The sequence below is a fragment of the Hevea brasiliensis genome, chromosome 11 (genome assembly GCF_030052815.1).
Source record: "Hevea brasiliensis isolate MT/VB/25A 57/8 chromosome 11, ASM3005281v1, whole genome shotgun sequence".
Classification (NCBI taxonomy): Eukaryota; Viridiplantae; Streptophyta; class Magnoliopsida; order Malpighiales; family Euphorbiaceae; genus Hevea; species Hevea brasiliensis.
The window spans coordinates 648,544-674,829 of record NC_079503.1 but is presented as its reverse complement, the minus strand read 5'-3'; the positions used below and the strand labels follow the sequence as shown (position 1 = coordinate 674,829).

The 26,286-nt window shown below is 36.9% G+C and overlaps 3 protein-coding genes across 3 annotated transcripts; 2 read left to right on the top strand and 1 right to left on the bottom strand.

Annotated features, from left to right (window-relative positions):
• Positions 1–526: 526 nt before the first annotated feature.
• On the bottom strand, positions 527–12,103 carry LOC110671718 (probable UDP-glucosyl transferase 73B6). Its single transcript, XM_058129446.1, has 2 exons — positions 11,801–12,103; positions 527–1,667 (listed from the first exon to the last, which is right to left on the bottom strand). The coding sequence occupies exons 1-2, from the start codon at positions 12,101–12,103 to the stop codon at positions 924–926; spliced, it is 1,047 nt and encodes a 348-aa protein (XP_057985429.1). The 3' UTR covers positions 527–923.
• Positions 12,104–15,085: 2,982 nt separating this feature from the next.
• LOC110658307 (cytochrome P450 714A1) lies at positions 15,086–18,141 on the top strand. Its single transcript, XM_021815864.2, has 5 exons — positions 15,086–15,438; positions 16,427–16,653; positions 16,732–16,982; positions 17,071–17,446; positions 17,552–18,141. The coding sequence occupies exons 1-5, from the start codon at positions 15,150–15,152 to the stop codon at positions 17,975–17,977; spliced, it is 1,569 nt and encodes a 522-aa protein (XP_021671556.2). The 5' UTR covers positions 15,086–15,149; the 3' UTR covers positions 17,978–18,141.
• A 349-nt stretch (positions 18,142–18,490) lies between these two features.
• On the top strand, positions 18,491–21,660 carry LOC110671715 (trifunctional UDP-glucose 4,6-dehydratase/UDP-4-keto-6-deoxy-D-glucose 3,5-epimerase/UDP-4-keto-L-rhamnose-reductase RHM1-like). The gene is made up of 3 exons (XM_058129552.1): positions 18,491–18,944; positions 19,461–21,013; positions 21,092–21,660. The coding sequence occupies exons 2-3, from the start codon at positions 19,484–19,486 to the stop codon at positions 21,533–21,535; spliced, it is 1,974 nt and encodes a 657-aa protein (XP_057985535.1). The 5' UTR covers positions 18,491–18,944; positions 19,461–19,483; the 3' UTR covers positions 21,536–21,660.
• Positions 21,661–26,286: the final 4,626 nt, after the last annotated feature.

Sequence of the window (26,286 nt, the reverse complement as noted above, 5' to 3'; positions counted from 1 at the left end):
CATTCTCAGCAAAAAAAAAATTCAATTTAATTGTCACAATAATTATGTCCCATTTTCATATCTTTCAAAATGATTTTTTTTAAATTAAAATTTTTTTTTATTCCAAACATAATAATTGACTAAAAAAAATCAATTAAATTAAATTTTTATAATTTTTTTAATGAAAATTTTAAGGATATTTTATTATTATATGGAATAATTTTTATTTTTTTAATTCTTATATTTTTATATATTTTTAATTTTATAATCGATATATATGATTAATCTAAATGGGAATGTATTTCGAATCCAAATATGTGCATTGATGCAATTAATTTTAATTTAAAAATGAAATAATTTTTTTTACTATTTTTATCTATTATACATTCATTTTATTGCATTTTTAATTTAATCGTGTTTTCATTTAACTCAATTTATCATAAATTTAAAACACAACCATCTCATATATTTTACATATTAAATTCACATGCTATATATTAAATTACATCGTCTAAATAAATTTTGGCAATCCATACGTCCAACCACGAAACAGGAAGAAGCCAACGGCATTGTGGTCAATGGCCACTCTAGAACCCACGCAGTTGGGCTATCATCTTGCTTAGAGTAACGTCAGATGAGCCACCCTCCTGCACTGCTCGCCTAGCCACCCGTCCCAGGGCTTGTGCTCTCTCCTTTGCATTCCTTCCCTTTTCTCCCTCCATCAACTCCCTCACTCCTTCACATATCGCTTCCCGCGAAACAACCACCCCAGACCCACAGTTCTGCTCCCTTTTCAAGCTAAGCCCCGCTACAAGTCCATCTACTATGAGCTTCGTATTCAAAGATTGCTCAGCGATCATAGGCCAAGCCAAAAGTGGCATTCCAACTGATACACTTTCTAGCACTGAATTCCAACCACAATGACTTAAGAAACCTCCGACCGCTCACTGACATAATATCCTGCGTTGATCAACCCATTCTCTAATGATCAAACCTTTGCCTTTTATCTTCTCCTCCATGCCTCCAGGCAAAGTCCATGTCTTTGAACGGACCAACCAAACAAAAGGAAATCCTGACTCCTTCAATCCAAAAGCCACCTCGTCTAGCTGAGTATCTGATACATCAGCTTGTGTACCAAAGGAAACATATATCACAGAATCTGGAGTAATTTGCTCAACGAGCCACTGCATTAACATAGAGAAATTGCGTTTCTCAAGATCTTCCATTTCTTCATACAAAAACAGAGGTCCTAAGCACCAAGCCTTAGCTTCGCTGTAGAAAGATTCGAAACATAGGATGTGACTCTTTTCTAGTTCTTCAAAACTATTAACAACAACACCCCAGCTATTAGCATTGGCCTCACCAACCTCTTCTATGAGTTTAGATAGCAGGTCATCCTGATTTTGTTTGTTAACGGTCTCTGGCAATTCTGCACTTGTCAAAGTGAAAGGAAGCTTCACACCGGGCAAGTGTAAAGGATCAGAAACTGACTTCGCTTTTAAGTGTGGCTGATGTACCCAGGTATATTTGCAAATGGCCATGGATAAAACATCCATGCCATGAAAGACGAGCCTAGGGACATCGAGTGCTCGGCACACAGCAAGCGTCCACCCTAGAAAGAAATCTGAAATAACACATATAGGAGGGGTCTGGGAATCCAGCATAGTTTGAATGATGTTTTGGAAGGGCTTTGTCACGACCCAACCTATGGGCCGGACCGGCACTAGGACCTGGGCCAGCCTAAAGCCCCCGAGGCCCGTAGTAAGCCTAACTGTTCATTTACCCAATTCTAAGGCCCATTGGGCCCAAATTCAAGAAAACAAACGGACAGAGTCCGGCCATAAAATGGACTTTCCAACGGGGAGTTTTCGACTCACCCGACCTGTAAACACAATAAACAATCCATTTGGGAGCTCAGCTCACCCTCCACATACTCATCAACATAATAATAAATGGGAGCTCAGCTCCCTCATCCAATCCATCAAAACAGACTTAAAATATTAAGTTTACAGGTTCAACATGAATATAATATTACAGACCAAATTCAAATAATTGCTGCTAACACATGCGGAAATTCTAGGAGTAATTAATATTACACAAATATTGATAAACAACCTGCGAAGTAGAAAAGCAGGTTAACCCAGAACAAAATATCCTCCTGTGGCCTGTAAAAATTTTTGAACAGGAGTGAGCGTTCGACTCAGAGAGTAAAATATCAATTTTAACCATAATCTCTATAACTATCTAAAACTAATGCACCCTGTAGAGTGAAATGCAACATCCACATCATTTTCACATCATAACATCAAAAAGGTAATTTGGAGCACTCACGCACCCTGTAGCATCAATCATAACATATGGGAGCTGATCCCCTATACAGCTCTCTTAAATCCAACTTTGGTGCCGTGAAGAACTCAAGCGGACTTTCGCTTAATAAACCAAATCGAGGGTCCCGAAGAACTCAAGCGTGACTACCCCTCGAAGGATCGGGTCTCGTGAAGAACTCAAGCGTGACTACGAGTCCTATCCATAGTCCACACCACATCACACGCACGCCAACGCTGCTTGCTCCAAATTACCACAACAACATCATGGCACTTTAACATTTATCAATGCATCAAAAATCGTGCCTAGAGTTTAACTACATAAATATATGCATATAAGTGATGCATGGGCATGCTGAACATATAATAATACCGAAATTACAATTAAAATTAATATTTTACTCACAGACTTGACGACAATCCTTTGTGGTGGTGGGCGGAGGAAGAAAGGTCGGCTCACACGACAATTTTATTACAATCATTTAATAAATTTGACTCAATACAAATAAAGAAAAAGACCAAATCGTCCTAAATCGTGCAGAAAATCAAGTGAGTCTCCCTATACCTAGGACCTACCCAACCTGCAAAAGGGCTAAAAACGCACTTCTATATTCACAATCCATATATCAACAGTTCAATCATATCACACCGCCCCTCCTGGGCCCATCAAATCAATCACCCATCACAATACGCAAAATTTCAATTTAGTCCTTATAATTGATCATTTTTGCAAAAGCGCCCAAACAAGCTCTAAAAATTATAAAACTTTGCCTGCGGTCCTTAGCAATATTACTAAGCTATTGCAAAAGAATCGTAATTTTCTAAGCTACCACGAATATTTTATGGATTTTTAATCCTATTTAAGCACTAGAAAATTACGAAAAAGCAAGGTTCGGGTTTACCTTTGCCGATTCCGACTTCGGGAACGCGCTCGGGACGTCTGACAACGGGGGGCTAGCCAAAACCTCGATCCAATTCGGGGACTTTTCGATGTAGTGCATGCGGCGAAATTTGCGAACTTGGTCAATCGCCGAATTTCCGCGAATCGAGGATACCTACGAAGCCCATAACACGGGGTTAGTACATAAATTTTTCAGAATTTTCTAAGCTCATTAAATGCTCGGAAAAACAACTGCGAAGTTAGTGGGACCCACCAAAGCGGTGTCGTAAAATTTTTAAATTTATGTCGTTGCGAAGCTCTCGTCGAATGGAGCGTGCTGGTGGCCTCAGTTTTATCGTGTGATTCTGTATTTTCGAGAAATCTAGCCCAAAAGACGAATGTTCTAAAATCTTCCCGAGCAAAAATGGGACAATCCGCTCGATGGATTTCGGCGTTCTTGGTGTCTATAGAAAGCTCTCGCCGAGTAGATGATTTTGGACACAAGACCGGTCCAATTGGTGGCGGATCGGCGGATTGGCCGGGGAAGTCGAAGAGGCGCGCAGGCGTTCGTGTGGCGTTTCCACGGCGTTGGCGGCCGTGTTTGGCTGGTGGCGTGGGCCAGCCTTGATCTTGGGGTGGGCGGCGTGGTGGGGTGGAGGAGAGAGAAAGCGAGAGAGAAAAGAGGGGAGGAACGTCGCGGGAGGAAGAAAAAGAGAAGAGATCGGTCAGGTCGGCCAGGTCGATCCGGTCGGTCGATTCGGCCGGTTCGATTCGAATTATAAAATTTTGAATTTTTACTCTGCCTCGGGACCGAAAACGACGTCCAAAAATTCTGAAAAAATTCCATAAAACTCAGAAAAATACGTAGACTCCAAATATATTTTTAGTTTTGCCACGTGGTCTTTAAATTAATTTTTAAAAATCATCAAAGTTTATATTTTCAGAAAATCGAACCCGATTTTTAAAATCCGAAAAATCTAAAAAAATTCCTAAAATTTAAATAAAATTAAAATACCAAAATACTCATAAAAATTAAAATTTCGGGGTGTTACATTCTTCCCCCCTTATAGAAAATTCGTCCTCGAATTTTTACACAAGGCAGAATAAAGCATATGATTATACATTGAACAGATAAGGGTACTTGCTACGCATGTCCCGTTCTGACTCCCAGGTGCATTCTTCCACTGACTGACTCCTCCACAAAACCTTAACCATAGGGATCTGTTTTGATCTCAGCTGTCTCACTTGGTAGTCCACTATGGCTACAGGCTGCTCCTCAAATGTCAAGTTCTCTTTTAGCTCTATCACATCCGGCTGCAGTACATGAGAAGGATCGGGAATGTATTTCCTAAGCATGGAGATGTGAAACACGGGATGAACGTGAGAAAGGTTGGGTGGTAGCTCCAACCGGTAGGCAACTGCCCCTACTCTATCAGTAACCTCAAAAGGTCCAATATACCGAGGTACTAACTTGCCCTTCTTTCCAAATCTCATGACTCCCTTCATTGGAGAAACCTTCAGAAATACATAGTCGCCCACTGCAAACTCCACATCCCTTAAATGCAGGGTTTGCATAACTCTCCGCCCTCTTGAAAATGTTTTGATCGTTCACGATTAAAGGAACTACCTGCAAGTGTCTTGCACTAGGTCTACATCATGCACCTTCGCTTCCCCATTTACATCCAACACGGAGAGACCTACACTTTCTTCCATATAATGCCTCATAGGGTGCCATCCCTATCTTTGGAGTGATAATCGTTGTTATAAGCAAACTCCACCAAAGCTAGTTGCTTATCCCATTGACCTCCAAAATCCAAAACACTCATGCGAAGCATGTCTTTGATGTTTGGATTGTCCTTCAATTTGTCAGATGCATGCGAGGGTGGAAGGCATCTTGACGTTCAGCTGTGTGCCAAGTGCCTCCTACAACTTTCTCAGGCAGAAGTGGTAGGGCCCTCTGCCGGATATTATGGGCAGGAACTCCATGCAATCGACTATTTCTCGAATGTAGAGCGGGTATCTTGTGCCACGAGTAGGTAGTCTTCTGAGCAAAAAGTGAGCTGATTTGGTCGACGGTCTACAATTACCCATATCGAGTCATATCCTCGCGTGGTACGAGGCAACCAGTCACAAAATCCATAGTAATCATTTCCCACTTCCATTACGGGATAGGGAGCTCTTGCAGCTTCACGGCGGTCTCTGGTGTTCAAACTTCACCTTCGACAAGTCAAGCACTTAGACACAAAGTCTGCTATGTCTCTCTTCATGCCATTCCACGGTAGCTATCTTTCACATCATGGTACATTTTAGTGGAACACAGGTGGACAGCATGCGATGTGTAGTGTGCCTCTCGCATGATTTCATTCCTGAGGTTGTCCACATCGGGCACACATATCCTAGAACCTTGCACTAGGGCGCCATCATTGGCAAATCCAAACTCACCACCTTCACCTTGCTGTACTCTTTCTATAATTTTCATCAATTGTTGGTCTCTGTGCTGGGAAACTCTAACTCTGTCCCTCAAGTCTGGCCTCACTGAAAAGTGAGCCAACAATACCCCCTCATCTGAAAGATCTAGGATTAAACCTTGATCCATCAACTCATGTACCTCCTGAATCAATGGTCTCTTCTCTCTTTGAAATGTGCCAAACTACCAGAAGATTTTCTGCTCAAGGCATCTGCCACAACATTGGCCTTTCCAGGGTGGTACTGGATGGTGCAATCATAGTCTTTCAGAAGCTCCATCCATCTCCTCTGTCTCAAGTTCAAGTCCCTCTGCTGGAAGATGTACTTCAAACTCTTATGGTCGGTGTATATCTCACACACTTCACCATACAGGTAGTGTCTCCAGATTTTAAGTGCAAAGACTACAGCCGCCATTTCCAAATCATGGGTGGGGTAGTTCTGCTCATGCCTCTTCAGCTGCCTTGAAGCATAAGCACTACCTTTCCATTCTGCATCAAAACACACCCTAGGCCAACTCTGGAGGCGTCACAATACACGGTGTATCCTTCACCATTCACAAGTAGTGTCAACACAGGGGCAGTGGTTAGACACTCCTTAAGCTTTTGGAAACTCTCCTCACAGTCATCTGTCCAAATGAATGGAACATTCTTCCTGGTCAACTTAGTTAGGGGAGCTGCTATCCTGGAGAAATCTTGTACAAAACGCCTATAGTAGCCAGCTAAACCCAGAAAACTTCGCACCTCGATGGTATTTGTAGGCCTAAGCCAATCGATTCTGACTTCAATTTTCTTGGGATCCACTTGAATGCCGTCACTAGAAACCACATGTCCCAAGAATGAGATGCTTTCTAGCCAAAATTCACATTTTGAAAATTTGGCATATAGCTGGTGCTCCCTCAACGTCTGCAACACCATCCTCAAGTGCCACACGTATTCTTCCTCGGTCCGAGAGTATACCAGAATGTCATCTATGAATACGATGACAAAACGGTCCAAAAATGGCTTGAACACCCTGTTCATCAAGTCCATGAAAATTTCTTTGGTGCATTAGTGAGTCCAAAAGACATCACCAAGAACTCATAATGACCATATCTTGTCACGAAAGCCGTTTTGGACACGTCCTCATTCACGATTCTCAAGCGATGGTAGCACGATCGCAAGTCTACCTTGGAAAGAATCTAGCTCCTTGGGTGATCAAACAGATCATCGATCAGGAAGTGGATACTTGTTCTTCACGTCACCTTGTTCGGTATGCGTAGTCGATACACAACCTCAATGACCCATCCTTCTTTCTCACAAATAAAACAGGAGCGCCCCAAGGTGAAGTGCTCGGACGTATAAAACCCTTGTCCAAAAGCTCTTGTAGTTGTTCCTTCAGCTCTTTCAATTCTGCTGGTGCCATCCTGTAAGGTGGCATCGATATGGGGTTTGTACCCGGCACAACATCAATGCAAAACTTTATTTCCCTTCCTGGTGGCAACCCTAGAAGCTCCTCAGGGAAGACATCCATGAATTCTCTGACAACAGGAACGTTTTCCATGCTGACACCTTCTACAGATGTATCTCTCACCAATGCCAAATATCCTTGGCATCCACGCCTCAACATTTTTCTAGTACTAATTGCTGACACCAAATTATATGGAGCCACGCTCCTGTCACCATCAAAGCTAAACTCTTCCACACCAGGTATGTGGAAATACACCTTTTTGTTCCTGCAGTCTAAAGTGGCATAGTGAGTTGACAGCCAATCCATCCCCAGGATTACATCAAAATCCATTACTGGTAAAGGAACCAAGTCTGCTGGGAGGATCTTTCCATCCACTACCACCGGGCTACCCGGAAAAACCATATCTACATCTATGTTGTCACTAAGTGGGGTAGCTACTGACAAAGGGCACTCTAAAGTTGTGGGGTTTCTACCCAACCTCATGGCAAACACAGGGGAGACAAATGAGTGCGTAGCACCCGGATCTATCAAAACACGAGCCTCATAAGAACAGACCAGAAGAATACCTGCCACAACTGCATTGGAAGCCTGAGCATCCTGGTGGGTCAGGGTGAAAACCCGAGCTTGACCCCTACCCTGAGTGGCAGAACCCTGATACTGACTTCTACCTCCTGATCTGCCTCCAAATCCACGTCCCCCTTGTCCTCGGCCCTGTTGGCCAGGCCCATTGCTGCCATGTTGGAAGTACCGGATACAATGGCGAGGAACATTTGCAAGAACCTGTGACCCCATACGTGGCTCATTGAACACGGGGCATTCCCTAGCAAAGTGACACAGTTGGCCACACAGAAACATACTCTGAACCCATCAAACAAGGTCTGAATGTCCTCTTCCACACTGTGCACAAGGTGCCAAAGAGGATCTGAACGAGCAGGCTAGTACCACGAGCTGTTACCCTTTGTTGGATCCGTACCAGTGCAGACCCTCGGGATTTGTGTCTAAAACCACTCTTCTTATTCCTGCTTCTTCCTCTGTAAGTAGTTTGGCCACCACTATCCGTAGTACCCATGTGGGGAACACCTGAAGAACCCTCAGCTCTGTTTTTCTTTGCTCTACCGCTGTCATCCACAGCATAGCTAATCTCAATCTGTCTGGCTCGATCAACCACCACATCAAAAGACTGATCAGACATCATGGCCAGGTTCGCATACCTCCTGTCAAGCCCCTTTAGGAATCTTTTCACTTTCATAGTCTCTGTAGATCTTCTTTGTAGGGGCATATCTGCTCAATTCAGAAGTGCAGCATATTCATCTACAGACCTGCCATTCTGTCTTAAGGCCTCAAAGGCCCACTGTTTCTGATCTCTGAAGCTTTCTGGCACAAACCGATTGATAAAAAGTTCCACAAACTGAGCCCATGTCAATCCCTCCATCCGAGGTAACACGTAGTCATTCATCCATTGTCTAGGCATAGGCCCCATGACATGCTGCATACACTCTATCAATCTTCTATCCGTCAACTGTAATTCTGTTCCTGCCTGTCTGCAGGAATCCAAAAACCGATATGCATCGTCTGACACATCATAAGTTCCAGGCACCAACTTCTTGAAATTTATGATCTGTTTGTAAGATTCCTCTCTTGGTGCAGTGGACTGCTGCTGCTGTGGAGGGTGGACCATATACTGCGCCATCATGTCGATGGTTCTCTGCAGACCAGCTAGAGTAGTGCCATGGGGTCCATGGGACCCTGTGCCATGAAAAGCGTTCTGAGCGTGGGTGTTGCTCTTCTACTTGGCGGCTCTAGGCCTCCTACCCGCCTCCTCGGGCGGCGCCTCATCTGTCGACACCTCGTCGGGCACATGCAGTTCTAGTGCGATGGCGGCTCTCACCTTCTACGCATTTTCCTGAAATTCAGCAGCATTAGCCCACAAAAATTCAAAACTGCTCATTACACAGCTCTATAGACTCATATTTACACACAATATATGAAGCAGAAACTAGAAGCAAAGATGACAATGCAAGATGAATATGGACCCTATTTTTTCTCATGTGACACCTAGTAGACTCTTCCCAACACTTTAGACAACTTTTCCCTAAGAATCTGGAACCTAAGCTCTGATACCACATTTGTCACGACCCAACCTATGGGCCGGACCGGCACTAGGACCTGGGCCAGCCTAAAGCCCCCGAGGCCCGTAGTAACCCTAACTGTTCATTTACCCAATTCTAAGGCCCATTGGGCCCAAATTCAAGAAAACAAACGGACAGAGTCCGGCCATAAAATGGACTTTCCAACGAGGAGTTTTCGACTCACCCGACCTGTAAACACAATAAACAATCCATTGGGGAGCTCAGCTCACCCTCCACATACTCATCAACATAATAATAAATGAGAGCTCAGCTCCCTCATCCAATCCATCAAAACAGACTTAAAATATTAAGTTTACAGGTTCAACATGAATATAATATTACAGACCAAATTCAAATAATTGCTGCTAACACATGCGGAAATTCTAGGAGTAATTAATATTACACAAATATTGATAAACAACCTGCGAAGTAGAAAAGCAGGTTAACCCAGAACAAAATATCCTCCTGTGGCCTGTAAAAATTTTTGAACAGGAGTGAGCGTTCGACTCAGAGAGTAAAATATCAATTTTAACCATAATCTCTATAACTATCTAAAACTAATGCACCCTGTAGAGTGAAATGCAACATCCACATCATTTTCACATCATAACATCAAAAAGGTAATTTGGAGCACTCACGCACCCTGTAGCATCAATCATAACATATGGGGTGATCCCTATCTGACTCTCTTAAATCCAACACAGTGCAGTGAAGAACTCAAGCGGACTTTCGCTTAATAAACCAAATCGAGGGTCCCGTGAAGAACTCAAGCCGTGACTACCCCTCGAAGGATCGGGTCCAATGAAGAACTCAAGCGTGACTACCGTCCTATCCATAGTCCACACCACATCACACGCGCCAACGCATACGCTGCTGCTCCAAATTACCACAACAACATCATGGCACTTTAACATTTATCAATGCATCAAAAATCGTGCCTAGAGTTTAACTACATAAATATATGCATATAAGTGATGCATGGGCATGCTGAACATATAATAATACCGAAATTACAATTAAAATTAATATTTTACTCACAGACTTGACGACAATCACTGTGGCGGCTGGGTGGAGGAAGAAGGCTGTCCCGGCTCACCTGACAATTTTATTACAATCATTTAATAAATTTGACTCAATACAAATAAAGAAAAAGACCAAATACGTCCTAAATAGTGCCGAAAATCCGACAGAGTCTCCCCTATACCTAGGACCTACCCAACCTGCAAAAGGGCTAAAAACGCACTTCTATATTCACAATCCATATATCAACAGTTCAATCATATCACACCGCCCCTCCTGGGCCCATCAAATCAATCACCCATCACAATACGCAAAATTTCAATTTAGTCCTTATTATTGATCATTTTTGCAAAAACTGCCCAAACAAGCTCTAAAAATTATAAAACTTTGCCCCGCGGTCCTTAGCAATATTACTAAGCTATTGCAAAAAGAATCGTAATTTTCTAAGCTACCACGAATATTTTATGGATTTTTAATCCTATTTAAGCACTAGAAAATTACGAAAAAGCAAGGTTCGGGTTTACCTTTGCCGATTCCGACTTCGGGAACGTGCTCGGGACGTCTGACAACGGGGGGCTAGCCAAAACCTCGATCCAATTCGGGGACTTTTCGTAGCAGTGCATGCGGCGAAATTTGCGAACCGGTCAACTGTCGAATTTCCGCGAATCGAGGATACCTACACGAAGCCCATAACACGGGGGTTAGTACATAAATTTTTCAGAATTTTCTAAGCTCATTAAATGCTCGGAAAAACACTGTGAAGTTCCATGGGACCCACCGAAAAACGGTGTCGGAAAATTTTGAAATTTATGTCGTTGCGAAGCTCTCGACGAATGGAGCGTGCTGGTGGCCTCAGTTTTCTCGTGGGATTCACGATTTTCGAGAAATCTAGCCCAAAAGACGAATGGGCTAAAATCTTCCCGAGCAAAAATGGGACAATCCGCTCGATGGATTTCAGCGTTCTTGGTGTCTATGGAAAGCTCTCGCCGAGTAGATGATTTTGGACACAAGACCCGGTCCAATTGGTGGCCGGATCGGCCGGATTTGGCCGGGGAAGTCGAATCGGCCTTGTATGAGAGCGTTCAGCGTTTTCCGCCGTTCGGGCGTGGCCATTTGGTGAAATTTGGTGAGGCGCCGTCTGTGGCTGATTTGGCCGGCGTGGTGGGAGGTGGAAGGAGAAAGCGAGAGAAAAGAGGAGGAGGAAGTCGCGCGGGAGGAAGAAAAAGAGAAGAGACCGGTCCGATCGGTCAGGTCGATCGATCGGTCGATTCGGTTCGATTCGAATTATAAAATTTTGAATTTTTACTCGCCTCGGGACCAGCGAGGTCCAAAAATTCCGAAAAAATTCCATAAAACTCAGAAAAATACGTAGACTCCAAATATATTTTTAGTTTTGCCACGTGGTCTTTAAATTAATTTTTAAAAATCATCAAAGTTTATATTTTCGAAAAATCGAATCCGATTTTTAAAATCCGAAAAATCTAAAAGAATTCCTAAAATTTAAATAAAATTAAAATACCAAAATACTCATAAAAATTAAAATTTCGGGGTGTTACAGGCTTTCGAAGTTGTTTGGTGGCGTTGATAAAAGGAAGGTGGAATTCAACAGAGGGGAGTTGGGAGGTGTTTTCACAGCCTTTAGGGAGGCCATCAACGGTGGGAAATGGGATTTCAATGACATATACATGGGGGTAAGAAGCAATGTAATTAGAGATTGATTTAGCATTTCCCGGAGTAGTTATGATGCTTACTCTGATTTGGTGGCGTGAAAGAGCTTTTGAGAGGTCCAGTAATGGAAGAGTGTGGCCTTGAGCCATGAAAGGAAAGATAACGATGTGGGTTTCGAATGGTAAGGCCATCTCGCACTCTGTTTCCCTCTTCACGACCACGTTCATGGACATAGACAGCTTTTGTAGGCAAAAGAAACGCGTTTCTTGTAATGCACTTACAAAATTACCTTCCGACAATGCATGTGAAAAATCGATGCCTTCCCATGATTAGACAAAACTCTTCTACTAAATACAAGCTTAATTATCTGGTAATTGCAACTTGCAACATCATACATCACATAAATGACACACTTGACTAGAGAATTGTCAGGGCATCAACTTAATTAATCATATGCAGGTTTAAATATATTAGCTAGTGGGTGTTTCGGTGGCAGGGAATACCATGAATCTAACTCTTAAAATCAATAATAAGGTGATTATTAAAAGAAAAGGATGTAAATCCATTAATTAATTATCTCTGTGGTTGTAAAAATCGTTGGTTTTGTGGTTTTAAACGATTAAGAAACAAAGAATGCGAGTAAAAAGATGAAGAACATGAATAAAATGAAGTTGTTTCACAGATTATGTGCATCTAATTATAATTACTTAATTCTCCTAAGAACTAGCACTATAATTTATTTTTATATTCAACACTAATTTTATTCTTTATACAAAATTTGTGTGCAAACCTAACTTATCATGAATTTAAAATATAAAATCTATAATGAGATTTACCTATTAAATATATAAGTTTCACATATTTATATCTTGCATTCATAAAAAAATTATGATATCACTAAGAATTTTTCATTCGTATCTCTAAGTCCAATGTGATACTATTTAGTCACATTTTGCATATATATTCTGGTGCTTCATATTTATTTATATATAGAAAAGTTATATAATTTTTTTTATATAATGAATCAATAACAAATCATCGAACATTGTTTTTAAGTTTACTTAATAATCTTTCGAAATTAACATATTTTTATATAAAACTTAACATATTTTTATATATAACTCATTATATTTTTAAATAATATAATATTAATTATTGATTGAATGTGTAAATTCAACTCATACATACATATATGTGTTTTAATAAATTATAAAATAAAAATTTCACATTTATTTATATAAATTATATATAATAATTTCCCTATTTTATGGTTACTTAATACTACAGACGGCTAGTTGGGTCCAGTTAGAGGGAAGTTGATGAGATTCAGTTTATTGGAACTTAGGCAACCAATTCATGTGGCTAAATTAATGGCGATGATTTGAACAAGCCTGGGTTAAATTAGGTCGTCCCATGACTTCATTTACTCTTAATAATTAATTAATTAACTAACGATGTCTCTAATTTTAATTTTGCTTGACATTTGGAGCTTCCATTTCAAAAGGCCTTGTTTACCAAATATCAACTCTTAACCAAAATGAGGGAATTAATTTGGCAAAATAAGGCAAGACGGCAAATCTAGCTATTAAAATTTAATTACTTATAAAAAATAGATATATATATATATATATATATATATATATATAAAATTAAATTTTAATTGTAATTTTATTAAAATTATTTAATTTTTGAAACAATTTATTTATTTCACTCCGATTTTTATTTTTAATTATTGTTATAATTCATTAAGGGTAACAAAAATGTTCAATTATTTAATAAAAAAAATGAAATTTTGAATACTTGAAGATAAAAATTACTAACCTATTCAATTATTTTATTTAAAAAAAAAATATCCCACCAATCTGGATATAACGTTTAATACAAGCAGCAGCGCAATCCAATGAGAAAAACTAGTTGCTTTGACCAGATTTTATTAAGTCAAATTACTGAAATGCTGGACCCAACCATCAACGCATTAGGGAAGAAGACGGCAATGCAGAGATGAGTTATTTTACCGACTTTCTTTCCTCCTGTCTCCCAATTTATTATGTTATTGTTTATTTTATTGAAATTAATTCCGAGCCAGTCAAGTTTAGGATAAACTCCATGGAGCACCAGTAACCAACTAACCATGGACTTTGTTATTCGGCAGACGTGGATCGGTTCCATGTATACCAGTCGCAAAGTCCGACCATCACCTCAGCATTACCAGCCCAATGTGTATGTCTTTTTAAAGGTCCAAACCCTTGCTTGGAGATAGCCCTTAAAATCGAAGCCCGATTAAATCATTAATCACAGATGGATCTCTTGTCCTATGCAAGGCAAGCTTCAAACAAATACTTCGCAACAAACTCATGTTTACGGTATCAATATTGAAGTCTATGGTTTCAAGTCCAGTAGATTTTGTTCATATGAACCAAAACATAGAAGAATTGATTTTACGTACAAAGTTAATAGATTTCATACGAAACATATCTCTTGATGATAGGCAAAAATTTCTCCACCTGCATAACAAGCTTTGCTTTCCACTTTATGAATGGATGCTGTTAGCTACAACCTATAGCAGCAACAAGATCATGTGATGATTTTGCTTCCCTTTTTTTTTTTTTTGAAAAAAAGAACACACATTTTTATTCAATAAATGTTATAGCATCAACATCATGGTTGTTAGGATAATGTATATAATCTTTAAATGATATTATTTTAGCAGTTAGATTATTTGATTAAGGGCTTAACTACTACAAATTAAATCTTATATAAAAATGAGTTTGATAATGATTATATTATATATTTATATTAGTATTTATTATTTTAATTATATATTTTTTAATTAATTTAATTTATATAGATCTCGACATAATTATTTGATTTAAGAGTTTTTAAACTCTTTTTATATAATGTTTAACTATATATTAAATACACTCTTAGATTTTTTTATAAATTATACTATTTGATTAATTAATGAAAACGCGTGTGCACGTGCGTCCGTAAATTATTAATTTTATTCTATATCCACCAATGACCGTCCTTTGAGAATTCGTAGATGAGTCGGTCCATTGTGTCCATTCACTTTAGGACTATAGATGTATCGTAAGCTTGATGTCTACTTGTTGCGTATATATATAATCCTCTTCACATTATTTATATTGCCTATGTATATATATTGCAAGTGGCACAACCACCATATATATATGTACTATAACCAAACTAAGAGACAAAGAGAAGAAGAAGAGGATCATGGAGGTCTCCCTTCCCATGAGAATCATGTCTTCGCTGTTTCTTGTGGGACTTGTTTGCTTTATCATTCATCTGTACAGGACCAACCTGCTTAGGTCCCAGAGGATGAAGAGGAAGCTACGCATGCAAGGCATCAAAGGCCCTTCTCCTTCTTTTCTATATGGAAATCTTTCCGAAATGCAAGAAATCCAGTCCAGGGCAATGAAAGCTGAAAATCATGGCGATATTGTAGCTCATGACTACACTTCCTCCATCTTTCCATATTTCGAACACTGGAGAAAACAATACGGTAACCTTTACATATGCAATATTTCTTTTTTTTTTTTTTTTCAATTTCATCTATTGCCCGCTTTTTGTTTATTAATTTCATTTTATTTTATTTACATATGATTAAATATAGTTGAAACTCAAACGTGAGAAGATAATTTCAATATTATTGAATTAAAAGTTGATGAATTTTTTTTCTTCATTATATTTTTAGTAATGATAGAACACGCTATTCTATTATTGTTCTAACTAAAATTAAGGTATTACATCTTAAACAAGCAAAATTAATGATTAGTAATTCTACTTTTTTTTTATTCGTATTCCATTTCTTTTCGGTTGTATTCGAACGACATAGTATTCCATGCCTTTAATAAAATATGTAAATGGAGAATAAATTAGATAAAAATAAAATTAAAAAAAAAAGTAGTGATTGTCTTTAGAAATTTGATTAGCATTGGTAATTAATGCAATTGATGTTTTTGGCAGCAAACTCCAATTAAAAAATGGGTGAAGGTCTTCCCTTCAAAGGGAAGCATCATCGTCTCTCATTCGTGTCCAAATTGGATTTGAATTTCGTAACGTTGGAATATATTCGTACCAAAAATAATCAAATAATAAATACTATATAATTAATGGTCTTTCTTTTTTTTAAGAATTTCTTACTTTATGATGCTGAAAGCTTTCCAGAGCGTTGTGGCAAAGTCAACCGCCTCTGCTCCTTCTTTTCTGCTGCATCGTTTGGTTAATAATTGGTAAATTCTTAACCAATGAACTGCACATTAGCCAATGAATTGTTCAACTCATCTGTATTAGTAATTTAATGGGATTCATTGAAGTCTGCAACCATCACGTGATAATATTTATCTTAATAATATATTATAGAATGAATTTCCAGGATCTTTCCATGTAGAGGCATTATTAATGAATTTTTTTTCATGTTGTAAGTGGTCAAACTTATTTTCATTATTTATGTAATTATAGAATGGGTGATTTGTATTTGATAAGTGCAGGTCTAATATACACGTATTCGACCGGGTTTAGGCAGCATTTGTATGTGAACGACCCAGAGATGGTGAAGGAAATGAACCTGTCTCTCAGTTTGGACTTTGGGAAGCCTACTTATATGACCAAAAGACTTGGACCCATGCTTGGAAACGGCATTATCAGGTCCAATGGCCACGTTTGGGCTCAACAGCGCAAAATTATTGCTCCTGAATTCTTCATGGACAAGGCCAAGGTAATATAAGACCTGTTTCCTCCTGCTTAATTTGATGGTTTGTTTGGAGTTGGGACCATGAAAATCTGGCACTTGCAGGGAATGGTAGAATTAATGGTGGAGTCGGCACAACCATTGCTCAGAAAATGGGAGCAATATATGGAAGCCCTAGGTGGCAGCCAAGCAGAGATTAGAGTCGATGAGGACTTAAGAGGCCTTTCAGCTGACGTGATTGCGAGAGCCTGTTTTGGGAGCTCTTACTTGAAAGGCAAAGAGATTTTCTCGAAGCTTAGGACCCTCCAAACGCTTATTACCAAGCAAAGCATCCTGTTTGGGATAACAAGTTTTGGGTACATGCATTTATACATAATTAAAATCCTAAACTTCATTTAGCAGTACTGGCTAGCTACTAACAGTATATATGTTCCCCAAGGGCAGGTTTTTCGCCAACAAGAACCACAAAATGAAGAAGAGCTTGGAAACAGAGATAGACTCGTTAATATGGGAGACCGTGAAAGAAAGAGAAAAGCAATGCTTAGACAAAAGAAATACTGACAAGGATCTAATGCAGCAATTACTCGAGGAAGCACTCAACAATAGCAATTCCAGCAATAGCAACTTCTCACCCAAGCGCTTCATAATTGATAATTGCAAGAACATATATTTTGCAGGCCATGAAGCAACTTCTACTGCTGCAACCTGGTGCATGATGCTCCTTGCTTTATATCCAGACTGGCAATCTCGTATCCGAGAGGAGGTCACACAATTCTGTAATGATGGCCTGGATGCAAATTCACTTTCCAACTTGAAGACGGTAATTAAACATTAATTATAGTAATTAAATATCATTCTTGGATTGATCAGAACTAGAGTAATCTTTGTTTTGTATATATATATATATATATATATATATATATAGGTGACTATGGTGATTCAAGAGGCATTGAGGCTATACCCACCAGGAGCATTTGTGTCGAGGGAGGCACTGGAACAAGTTCAAATAGGAAAAATTACAGTTCCGAAAGGAGTATGCATATGGACCTTAATTCCAACCTTGCACAGGGATCCCAATATATGGGGACCAGATGCTAATGAGTTTAGACCAGAGAGGTTCGCAGATGGTGTCTCAAAAGCCTGCAAATTTGCCCAAGCCTACATCCCATTTGGAGTTGGGACTCGGTTATGCGTAGGCCGAAACTTTGCTATGGTGGAGTTGAAGGTTGTTCTCTCCCTCATTGTCTCCCAATTTACCTTCTCTTTATCTCCAAATTATCAACACTCTCCTGCTTTTAGAATGATCGTCGAGCCTGAGCATGGCGTACAAATTCTAATTCGAAAGGTTTAGCAATTAGACCTCCAAGCTTTATACCTATAATTTATAATCTCTTGCTGTAATAAGCACTAATTAATATCTCTATCTAGCCTAACTTGATTCAATGGCTAAAAACACAAAGACGTAAGAGTTCTCAATAATATTTCAATTGAACTCTTTATCCTTTGGGCTATGAATCCCTATGCATCTAAGTGCTATATTTCTCTTTTTTTTTTTTACTTATCGACTCAAATAAAATTATTATTATTATATTTTAATCTCAATTAATTTTCATATATTAAAATTAAATTGTTCTTTCAAGCGATTTAAGATATACTTTTTATGTATCAATATGATGTATTTAAAATAAATAATTGTGAAATGCTCTCCAACAAAGTCGAACTTGATTAAATAGAAAAGTGGCTCCTATTTTTATCAGCTGGATTATCCTATTGGGTTTTACTCATTATATATTTATTAAACTTTATAAACTCAACTCAACTCAACTAAACTTTTATCCAAAAAATTTGGGGTCGGCTATATGGATTTGCTTTCTCCACTCTGAACGATTTTGGGTTAAATCCTCAGAAATGTGTAATAAATAAATTTATTAAACTTTATATTAAAATAAATTTATTAATTTATCAAATAAATTAATTACCATTGATAAATTTTGAAATAATGCAAGGAACTAATTACGGATCCATGTTTCTTTTAGACCAGGATACATGTTTAGGAAGATTCATACAACCATGAAAGGCAGCGAAATAGAGTTACAACTACTCTTTCCAAATAAGAAGGAAAATACAACACGTTGTACATGTTTATGAGGCTAATAAAGAGTCAGAGACCTACTTAATCTCTAACAACCTACGATATATCCACTTCTTAGTTTCCTTTCTTTGTTTCTCTACTTCTAAACTACATTCTGATCAGATATCAGTATTGTTTCTATTTGCCTTCCATGAACGCTCTCTTAACTGCTCTTTCGGCACCACCCGTAAGTTTTTCTTCTTTCTTCTAGTTCTTAGTATTACTGCAGTATTTTTTTCCTCTATTTTTTTCTTTTTCTTCATGATGCATTCGCATTAGATGAACAACAGAGAATAGATAACCAATTAGTTTTAAATCAAAGAACTGTGAAATTTTGAGTTCGAGTCTCAATCAAAGTCCATTGTACCCAAAAAAAAGAGAGTATCTAATTGTTGTTAATTTGATTATTGGCTACTGTTACGTGTCCTTGTTCATAAGTATACTTTGAACCTAAAGGGTAATAAAGTTTGAACATATACTCTAGAAAATTACAATTTGCAGTTTGTTTTTCCATGTTCATTTCCTTTTGAGGCAAGAGATTAGAGCCATTAAAAACAAAGCATTGCAGAAGAGGGTTTTTTTTTAATTATTATAATTATTATTACTCATAATCAACCAGTTCATCTGTTGAAATTTTCATTGAGAAGAATATTTATTATTATCTAGTTTCCTAAATCAAAGATTTTTTAATATTTTTATGCAGTGACGATAATAAAGAGAGTAAGCATGTCTTCTGATCCTGTTCCATATGCGCCAAGAAATATCCTAATAACTGGTGCAGCTGGTTTTATAGCTTCTCATGTGACTAATAGATTGATCAAGAACTATCCTGGATACAAGATTGTTGCCCTTGACAAGCTAGACTACTGCTCTAACCTCAAGAATCTTACTCCATGTAGATCCTCTGCGAACTTTAAATTTGTAAAGGGTGATATTGCTAGTGCAGATCTTGTAAACCATCTCTTGATAGCTGAAGATATAGATACCATTATGCACTTTGCTGCCCAAACCCATGTCGACAATTCCTTCGGAAACTCCTTTGAATTCACCACCAACAATATTTATGGTACTCATGTGCTTCTTGAAGCCTGCAAGGTCACTAAGCGAATCAAGAGGTTCATTCATGTTAGTACTGATGAAGTTTATGGTGAAACTGACATGGAGACCGACATTGGCAATCCTGAGGCTTCTCAGCTCCTGCCTACAAACCCTTACTCTGCTACAAAAGCTGGGGCTGAAATGCTTGTCATGGCTTATCATCGATCATATGGCCTTCCTACAATTACTACTAGAGGCAATAATGTGTATGGCCCAAACCAATACCCAGAAAAGCTGATTCCAAAATTCATTCTCCTTGCTATGAAAGGCGAGCAGTTGCCGATCCATGGTAATGGCTCAAATGTGAGAAGCTATCTACACTGTGACGATGTTGCAGAGGCGTTTGATGTCATACTTCATAAGGGGGTTATTGGACATGTGTACAATATTGGTACCAAGAAGGAGAGACGAGTCCTAGATGTAGCGGAGGACATTTGTAAGCTATTTGGATTAGATGCTAAAAAAGCCATAAACTTCGTTCAAGACAGACCTTTCAATGATCAGAGATATTTCTTGGATGATCAAAAGCTCAAGAAACTTGGGTGGCAGGAAAGAACTCCTTGGCAAGAAGGGCTAAAGATGACAATGGAGTGGTACACCAGGAACCCAACATGGTGGGGCGATGTATCTGCTGCTCTCCATCCGCATCCTCGCGTCTCATTGGTAGTTCATTCAAATGCCGATGCATGGTTGTTGGAGAATGGATGTGTGAATAATAAGAGTGAGAAGAATAGCAGTTCAGGATTGAAGTTCTTGATATATGGGAGGACTGGTTGGATAGGGGGGTTGCTGGGGAAGCTTTGTACAAATGAAGGTATTAAATTTGCGTATGGTACAGGAAGATTACAAGAAAGGAGGTCAATCATGGAGGATATAATGAAAGTAAGGCCAACTCATGTATTTAATGCTGCCGGTGTTACTGGAAGGCCTAATGTTGATTGGTGTGAATCGCACAAAGTGGAAACAATTAGGACTAATGTGGTAGGCACTCTAACTTTAGCCGATGTTTGCAGAGAGAACAACCTATTGATGATAAATTTTGCCACCGGTTGCATATTCGAGTATGACAATGAGCATCCAGAAGGTTCAGGTATTGGATTCAAGGAGGAAGACAAGCCTAATTTTACAGGTTCCTTCTACTCCAAGACTAAGGCCATGGTAACAAATACTAACCTAACCTAACCTACTCATATATTCCTTCATATGCATGTACAATAATTAACAATGATGATGCAGGTGGAGGATCTATTAAAAGAATATGAGAATGTATGCACTTTGAGGGTTCGAATGCCAATTTCATCCGACCTTAGCAATCCTAGAAACTTCATCACAAAGATCAGTCGTTACAATAAGGTTGTGAACATACCCAATAGTATGACAGTGTTGGATGAGCTGTTGCCAATCTCAATCGAGATGGCAAAAAGAAATTGCAGAGGAATATGGAACTTCACCAATCCAGGGGTGGTAAGCCATAATGAGATATTGGAACTGTACAAAAAATACATAGATCCTGAATTCAAATGGATGAACTTCAATTTGGAAGAGCAAGCCAAGGTGATTGTAGCACCAAGGAGTAACAATGAGCTGGATGCTACAAAGTTGAAGAAAGAGTTTCCTGATATGTTGTCAATTAAAGATTCCATCATTAAGTATGTTTTCGAGCCCAACAAGAAGACTTAATTTTCAGCTCTTGTAATTTTTCTAGAGAGAAAAAAAGAACTGTATTTACCCTTTCTTATTTGTTTCTTCTTGTTCTAGTTTTGCTTTTTAGTTGTCTGTACGCATCTTATAACTACAAAATTGATCGTCTCTTTCCAATAATTAGAAAAGATATCTATGAAAATCCCTAATCTTATGGTCATTAATTTTTAATTAATCCATATTAACAGTGTGTGATCCATCCAAAATTTTTACTTTTTGTCAAATAATTTGCATCTAGAGTCTATGAGTTGATGTTATTCTTTCATTAATTTTTTGAAAAAAGAAAGGAAAAATAAATCTATGGGCGCTAGAAGGAGAGCTTGAACCTCCGACCTTGTTGTTAAAAGCAACACTCTCTAGCCCACTGAGCTATTCCAGCTTGCGCTGATAGTGTTTTAGCTGCTTCAACTTATATAAGGTACCAACGATCAACTATCGTGGTTTACGTAAGACCACTTCCACTAAAGTACAAAAATGACAGATGATTTCCATGCCACATGCAAAACAATTTGTAAACATGATCGTCCATTGGGGGTGGCCCAGATTGGTGATGTGATGTCCACACTATTGCAATTGCATTCTCCACCTTCCATTTCGTCATGTTCTTTTGGACGATGGAAAATGACTTTTATTCACGAGACTCACCATTTTTATACAACACAATCATTCCAATGGAGCAGCGATCAGCTTCAGCAGCACAACGTTGCAGTCCATAGTCCCACATGCGAGAGAGACGATTATTTTCTCTTCTTTTAAGGTTCATTATAAAGTAAAGATGGGTTTCGCTATCGTGATAAATTTTAAGATAAACAGATATTCAAATTCAAGACTGATTAGATTACCTTAAGGTTTGTTTAGCGCTGATATTGAAATTTTTTTATTTAGTATTGATGTAGATAATATATTTTTAAATGTGTTAATTAAGGGATTTTAAAAATTAATTTAAAACATAGTAATATTAAAGTAATTAAAGTATTTTTTTGGTAATTATTATTAAAAATATATACTTTTTAAATATATTAATTAGAGAACATTAAAATTAAATTTAAAATATATTAATTATTAAAATTAAAAAATTAAATGTTATATTTAAAAATCAAAATTTGAATAAGAGATTTAGATTTGATTTTAATTGAAATTATTAGTAAATTATGAATTTTAAATAATATTATTTTGATGATAAGAATTTTTAGAGTGGCAGTGGGTCTGAGTTATGCAGTGGGCTAACATCTAAAATTCTTTTATCTTATATTAAAAAAAAAAAAAGGCTAAAGGGAAAACACGTATCAAATCAAAGTGGGATCGATAAAATTAAAATCCACTAGCATATAAATATAAATGAATGGCTCCTTTTTGCCGGATTAATTATTAAAAACAGAAATTAAAGCTTATATAAAAAGGTGATATTAATTGGTCATAGAATATTATTGAAATTAATATATTTGAATTATAATATTTTTTTTTAAATTAATTTTTTTTTATAATGTTTAAAACAATACTTTTAATCTTTCATTCATGCTGAACATCACGCTTGCTACTTTGTTGCGGCTGCTGCTTTATGTCTTTCTCTTTTCTGCTAGTGCTTATAATGGCCATGCATTATACATCCAATATCCAAATTAATTATTGATAAATTTTTAATTTTAAATCTTTCAATAATGGCACCTTTCTAATGCTTTATAATAATAATAATAATAATAATAATAATAATAATAATAATTTATTATTATTTAATTTTTATATTTAAAAAAAAATAATTTTTATTAAACTCTTTATCCCTCTGTTAAATTAAATAAGATAAATAATAATTTAATTAATTATTAATATATTTTTATAAAAATAAGATTATTCAATATTTTTAAATTACAGGAGTGGTATTTAATTAAAAGCAATTGATAAGTATATTCATAATTTGAATTATAATAAAAATTAATTAGATATGGGAATTGATTAATGGTTCCCTCAAGCCGTAATGGACGTGTTTCACGTGAGGCATTATGGTTGGTACCAACCAAATCATCGCATGAGTACTTAAGAGGCAAAAGGGAATCTTTCAGATTCCGCACATCATAAACCATTGACACTTCTATGCACCAACAATCAAAGTGCTTGCTTATATCATCATATAAAAAAAAAATTCATATTAATATATTTAAACTAAAATATAATAATAAAATATTTATATTAATATATAGAATTTAAAAAGTATAAAAAATTATATTTTCAAAGTGAATAAATTATAACTTTTTTGTTTGTAAAATCTAATATTAAAAAAATAAATGCTTGATTGCTTGTGAGAATGTTATTAATTCTCTCATCAGGAAGTATTAATTTTCCTTTATTTTTAATGCAAATGTGATTTTCAGTTTCAATCTTTTTATTTATGTCATGATTCAGTTTGGGGTCGTTATCGACTCTAAAAATCGAGCCAGCTTAAGGTCGTTGAAACCTGTAATAAGCCTAAAAACTTATTAAATCAGAAATTGAACATTTGCATACGTAAAAGATCACTAAAATGTAATTGGTTCAATATACATGCTTAAAGAAGAGTTAGCTTAGATTTTATACATCCATCACTACATCACTCATCCTTAAGATAAAACATTAATCAAAATCCTGAGTACCAGTACAGTAACTATCCATTTACAATTTATTTATTCATCTAAATATACAGTATACATTAACGGAAATCTATAGCTATCCATGCTGCTCTCTTTCCAAAAGACCCTTCTATCCCTACAAACTTGCATCTGGGGCTTAGGGGAGAGGAGTAAGCTTATAAAAGTTCAGTGAGTAAACTAACCAAAAGTATTTAATTATATCATTCATTTCATATATATGCAATGCATCTTCCAGATGAGTTTCACATCATAAATATTTCACATAAGATTGATTTGTCACTAGTGATTCCCCAAATCCAATGTGTTCGACTCATACAGAGGATCCTCAGGACTTTTACTTAAAAGTAGTATACCAAGGGCTTGTTAGGCCTCACCTGGTCTTATCACCATAGATCATGTATGAGCATAACATAAACATATCATAGAATATAACATAGGAGGAACCAATGGGTCATCCAATATCCATCATGCACCAAAAACAATTATGCAGAAACGTAACATATTCGTGTTCTAGATACATACACTCTAAATAATAATGACATAATGCATGATGATGATCATAGTTTAAATTTAAAGGGATCACATTAATTGGGGTTAAAGTTACTCATCTTTTATAATCTATCAATCACTTAACTCAAACAATAGCTATCTTCGGATCCTTATCTTTCCAAATCCCCCAAGTTTGATCCTATAATATCGGACCCTAAAGAGTTATACAAGATTCTAAAACTTTATACACATAATAAACATCTTATTTTAGACCATTGGGAACCATAAAATCATGTTTTAGAATCTTGGAAGAGAAGGAGAATAGGCCTAGTAGAACCCACTTCGACTGCTGAAGTCTTGGACTTCAACTGCAGAAGTCTCAGGTTTCGAATAACCTTTTAGTCCAGTACCAACTCCGGCTACTGAAGTCTTGGACTTTGACTGTCGAATATAAAAATTTTTTAGATTTTCCCTAGAAACTGCATACTTTAACTACCGAAACTATGGCTTTTGTTATCTAAACATAGGAATTTCTAGAATTTCCAAATCGAAAATCTGTAGAATCCTTCTCCCATCAATAACTAAACTCACTTTAAGGTTTCAAAACTCAAACCAAACACATAAATATGTCTCTAGAGCCTAAAACAACTTAAAATTATATTCAATACCAACATACATCATCTAAGAATACAAAACTTAGGTTTTCCTCAAAACTAACATAGCCTAAACAAGGATTCCCTCAAATCCATTAAGGGAACCATTTAAGGCCCATAACACAAAACCTTAATCCTAACATGCATAAACTTTCCAAATCTCATTTTAAACACAACTTCACATAAAATTGAAGTTATAAAAATCAATTTTTCATCAACATGCTTGGATCTTCCTATTAAATCAAGAAGAAAAGAAAGTTACATCTTTTATTGGAGCTTGGAAGTGAGAAAATCAAAGACCCAAAGTTTGAATCCACTCCCCCAAGCTTCTAAATGAAAGAATCCACCTTCAAATTTTGAAAATGTCAAGCAAATCTCCTTAAAAACCTACTTGCATGCTCTACTAGTTGAGAGAAAAAGGAGAAAGGAAGAAACAAGTTTTTTTTTTTACAAGAAAACAAACCTTGGTCCCTTTTTATACCCTCACTGTTGAGAGACTTTCGGCTGTCGAAAGTCTTGTTGTACAAAAGAGAGACTTGAGTTTTCACTTCCTCTTGAACATGAACTTAGGTCCTTCCAAGACCTAAATGCACCTACACACAACCATATGCACAACCTTGAACACATATACATATACATATATATAGATCACCACATCCTATAACTATTTATTTATCAGTGAAGTTTTAATTTTTACAAAAATATTTTGTCAATGACAGACATTCCGATATCAGAAAATGATAGATATTACAATTTACTTATTTGAAAATATATTAAAAATTTTATCTCTTATTATACAATTTATAATTACTATTTTACTCATTAAACTAACTTTAAATAAAAAGTAATATAATTTAAAAGAAAAAAAAATAACGCTATATTGCCATATAAGTTAAATTGGATGTCGATCATATTATTATTATTATTATTATTATTATTATTATTATTATTATTATTATTATTATTA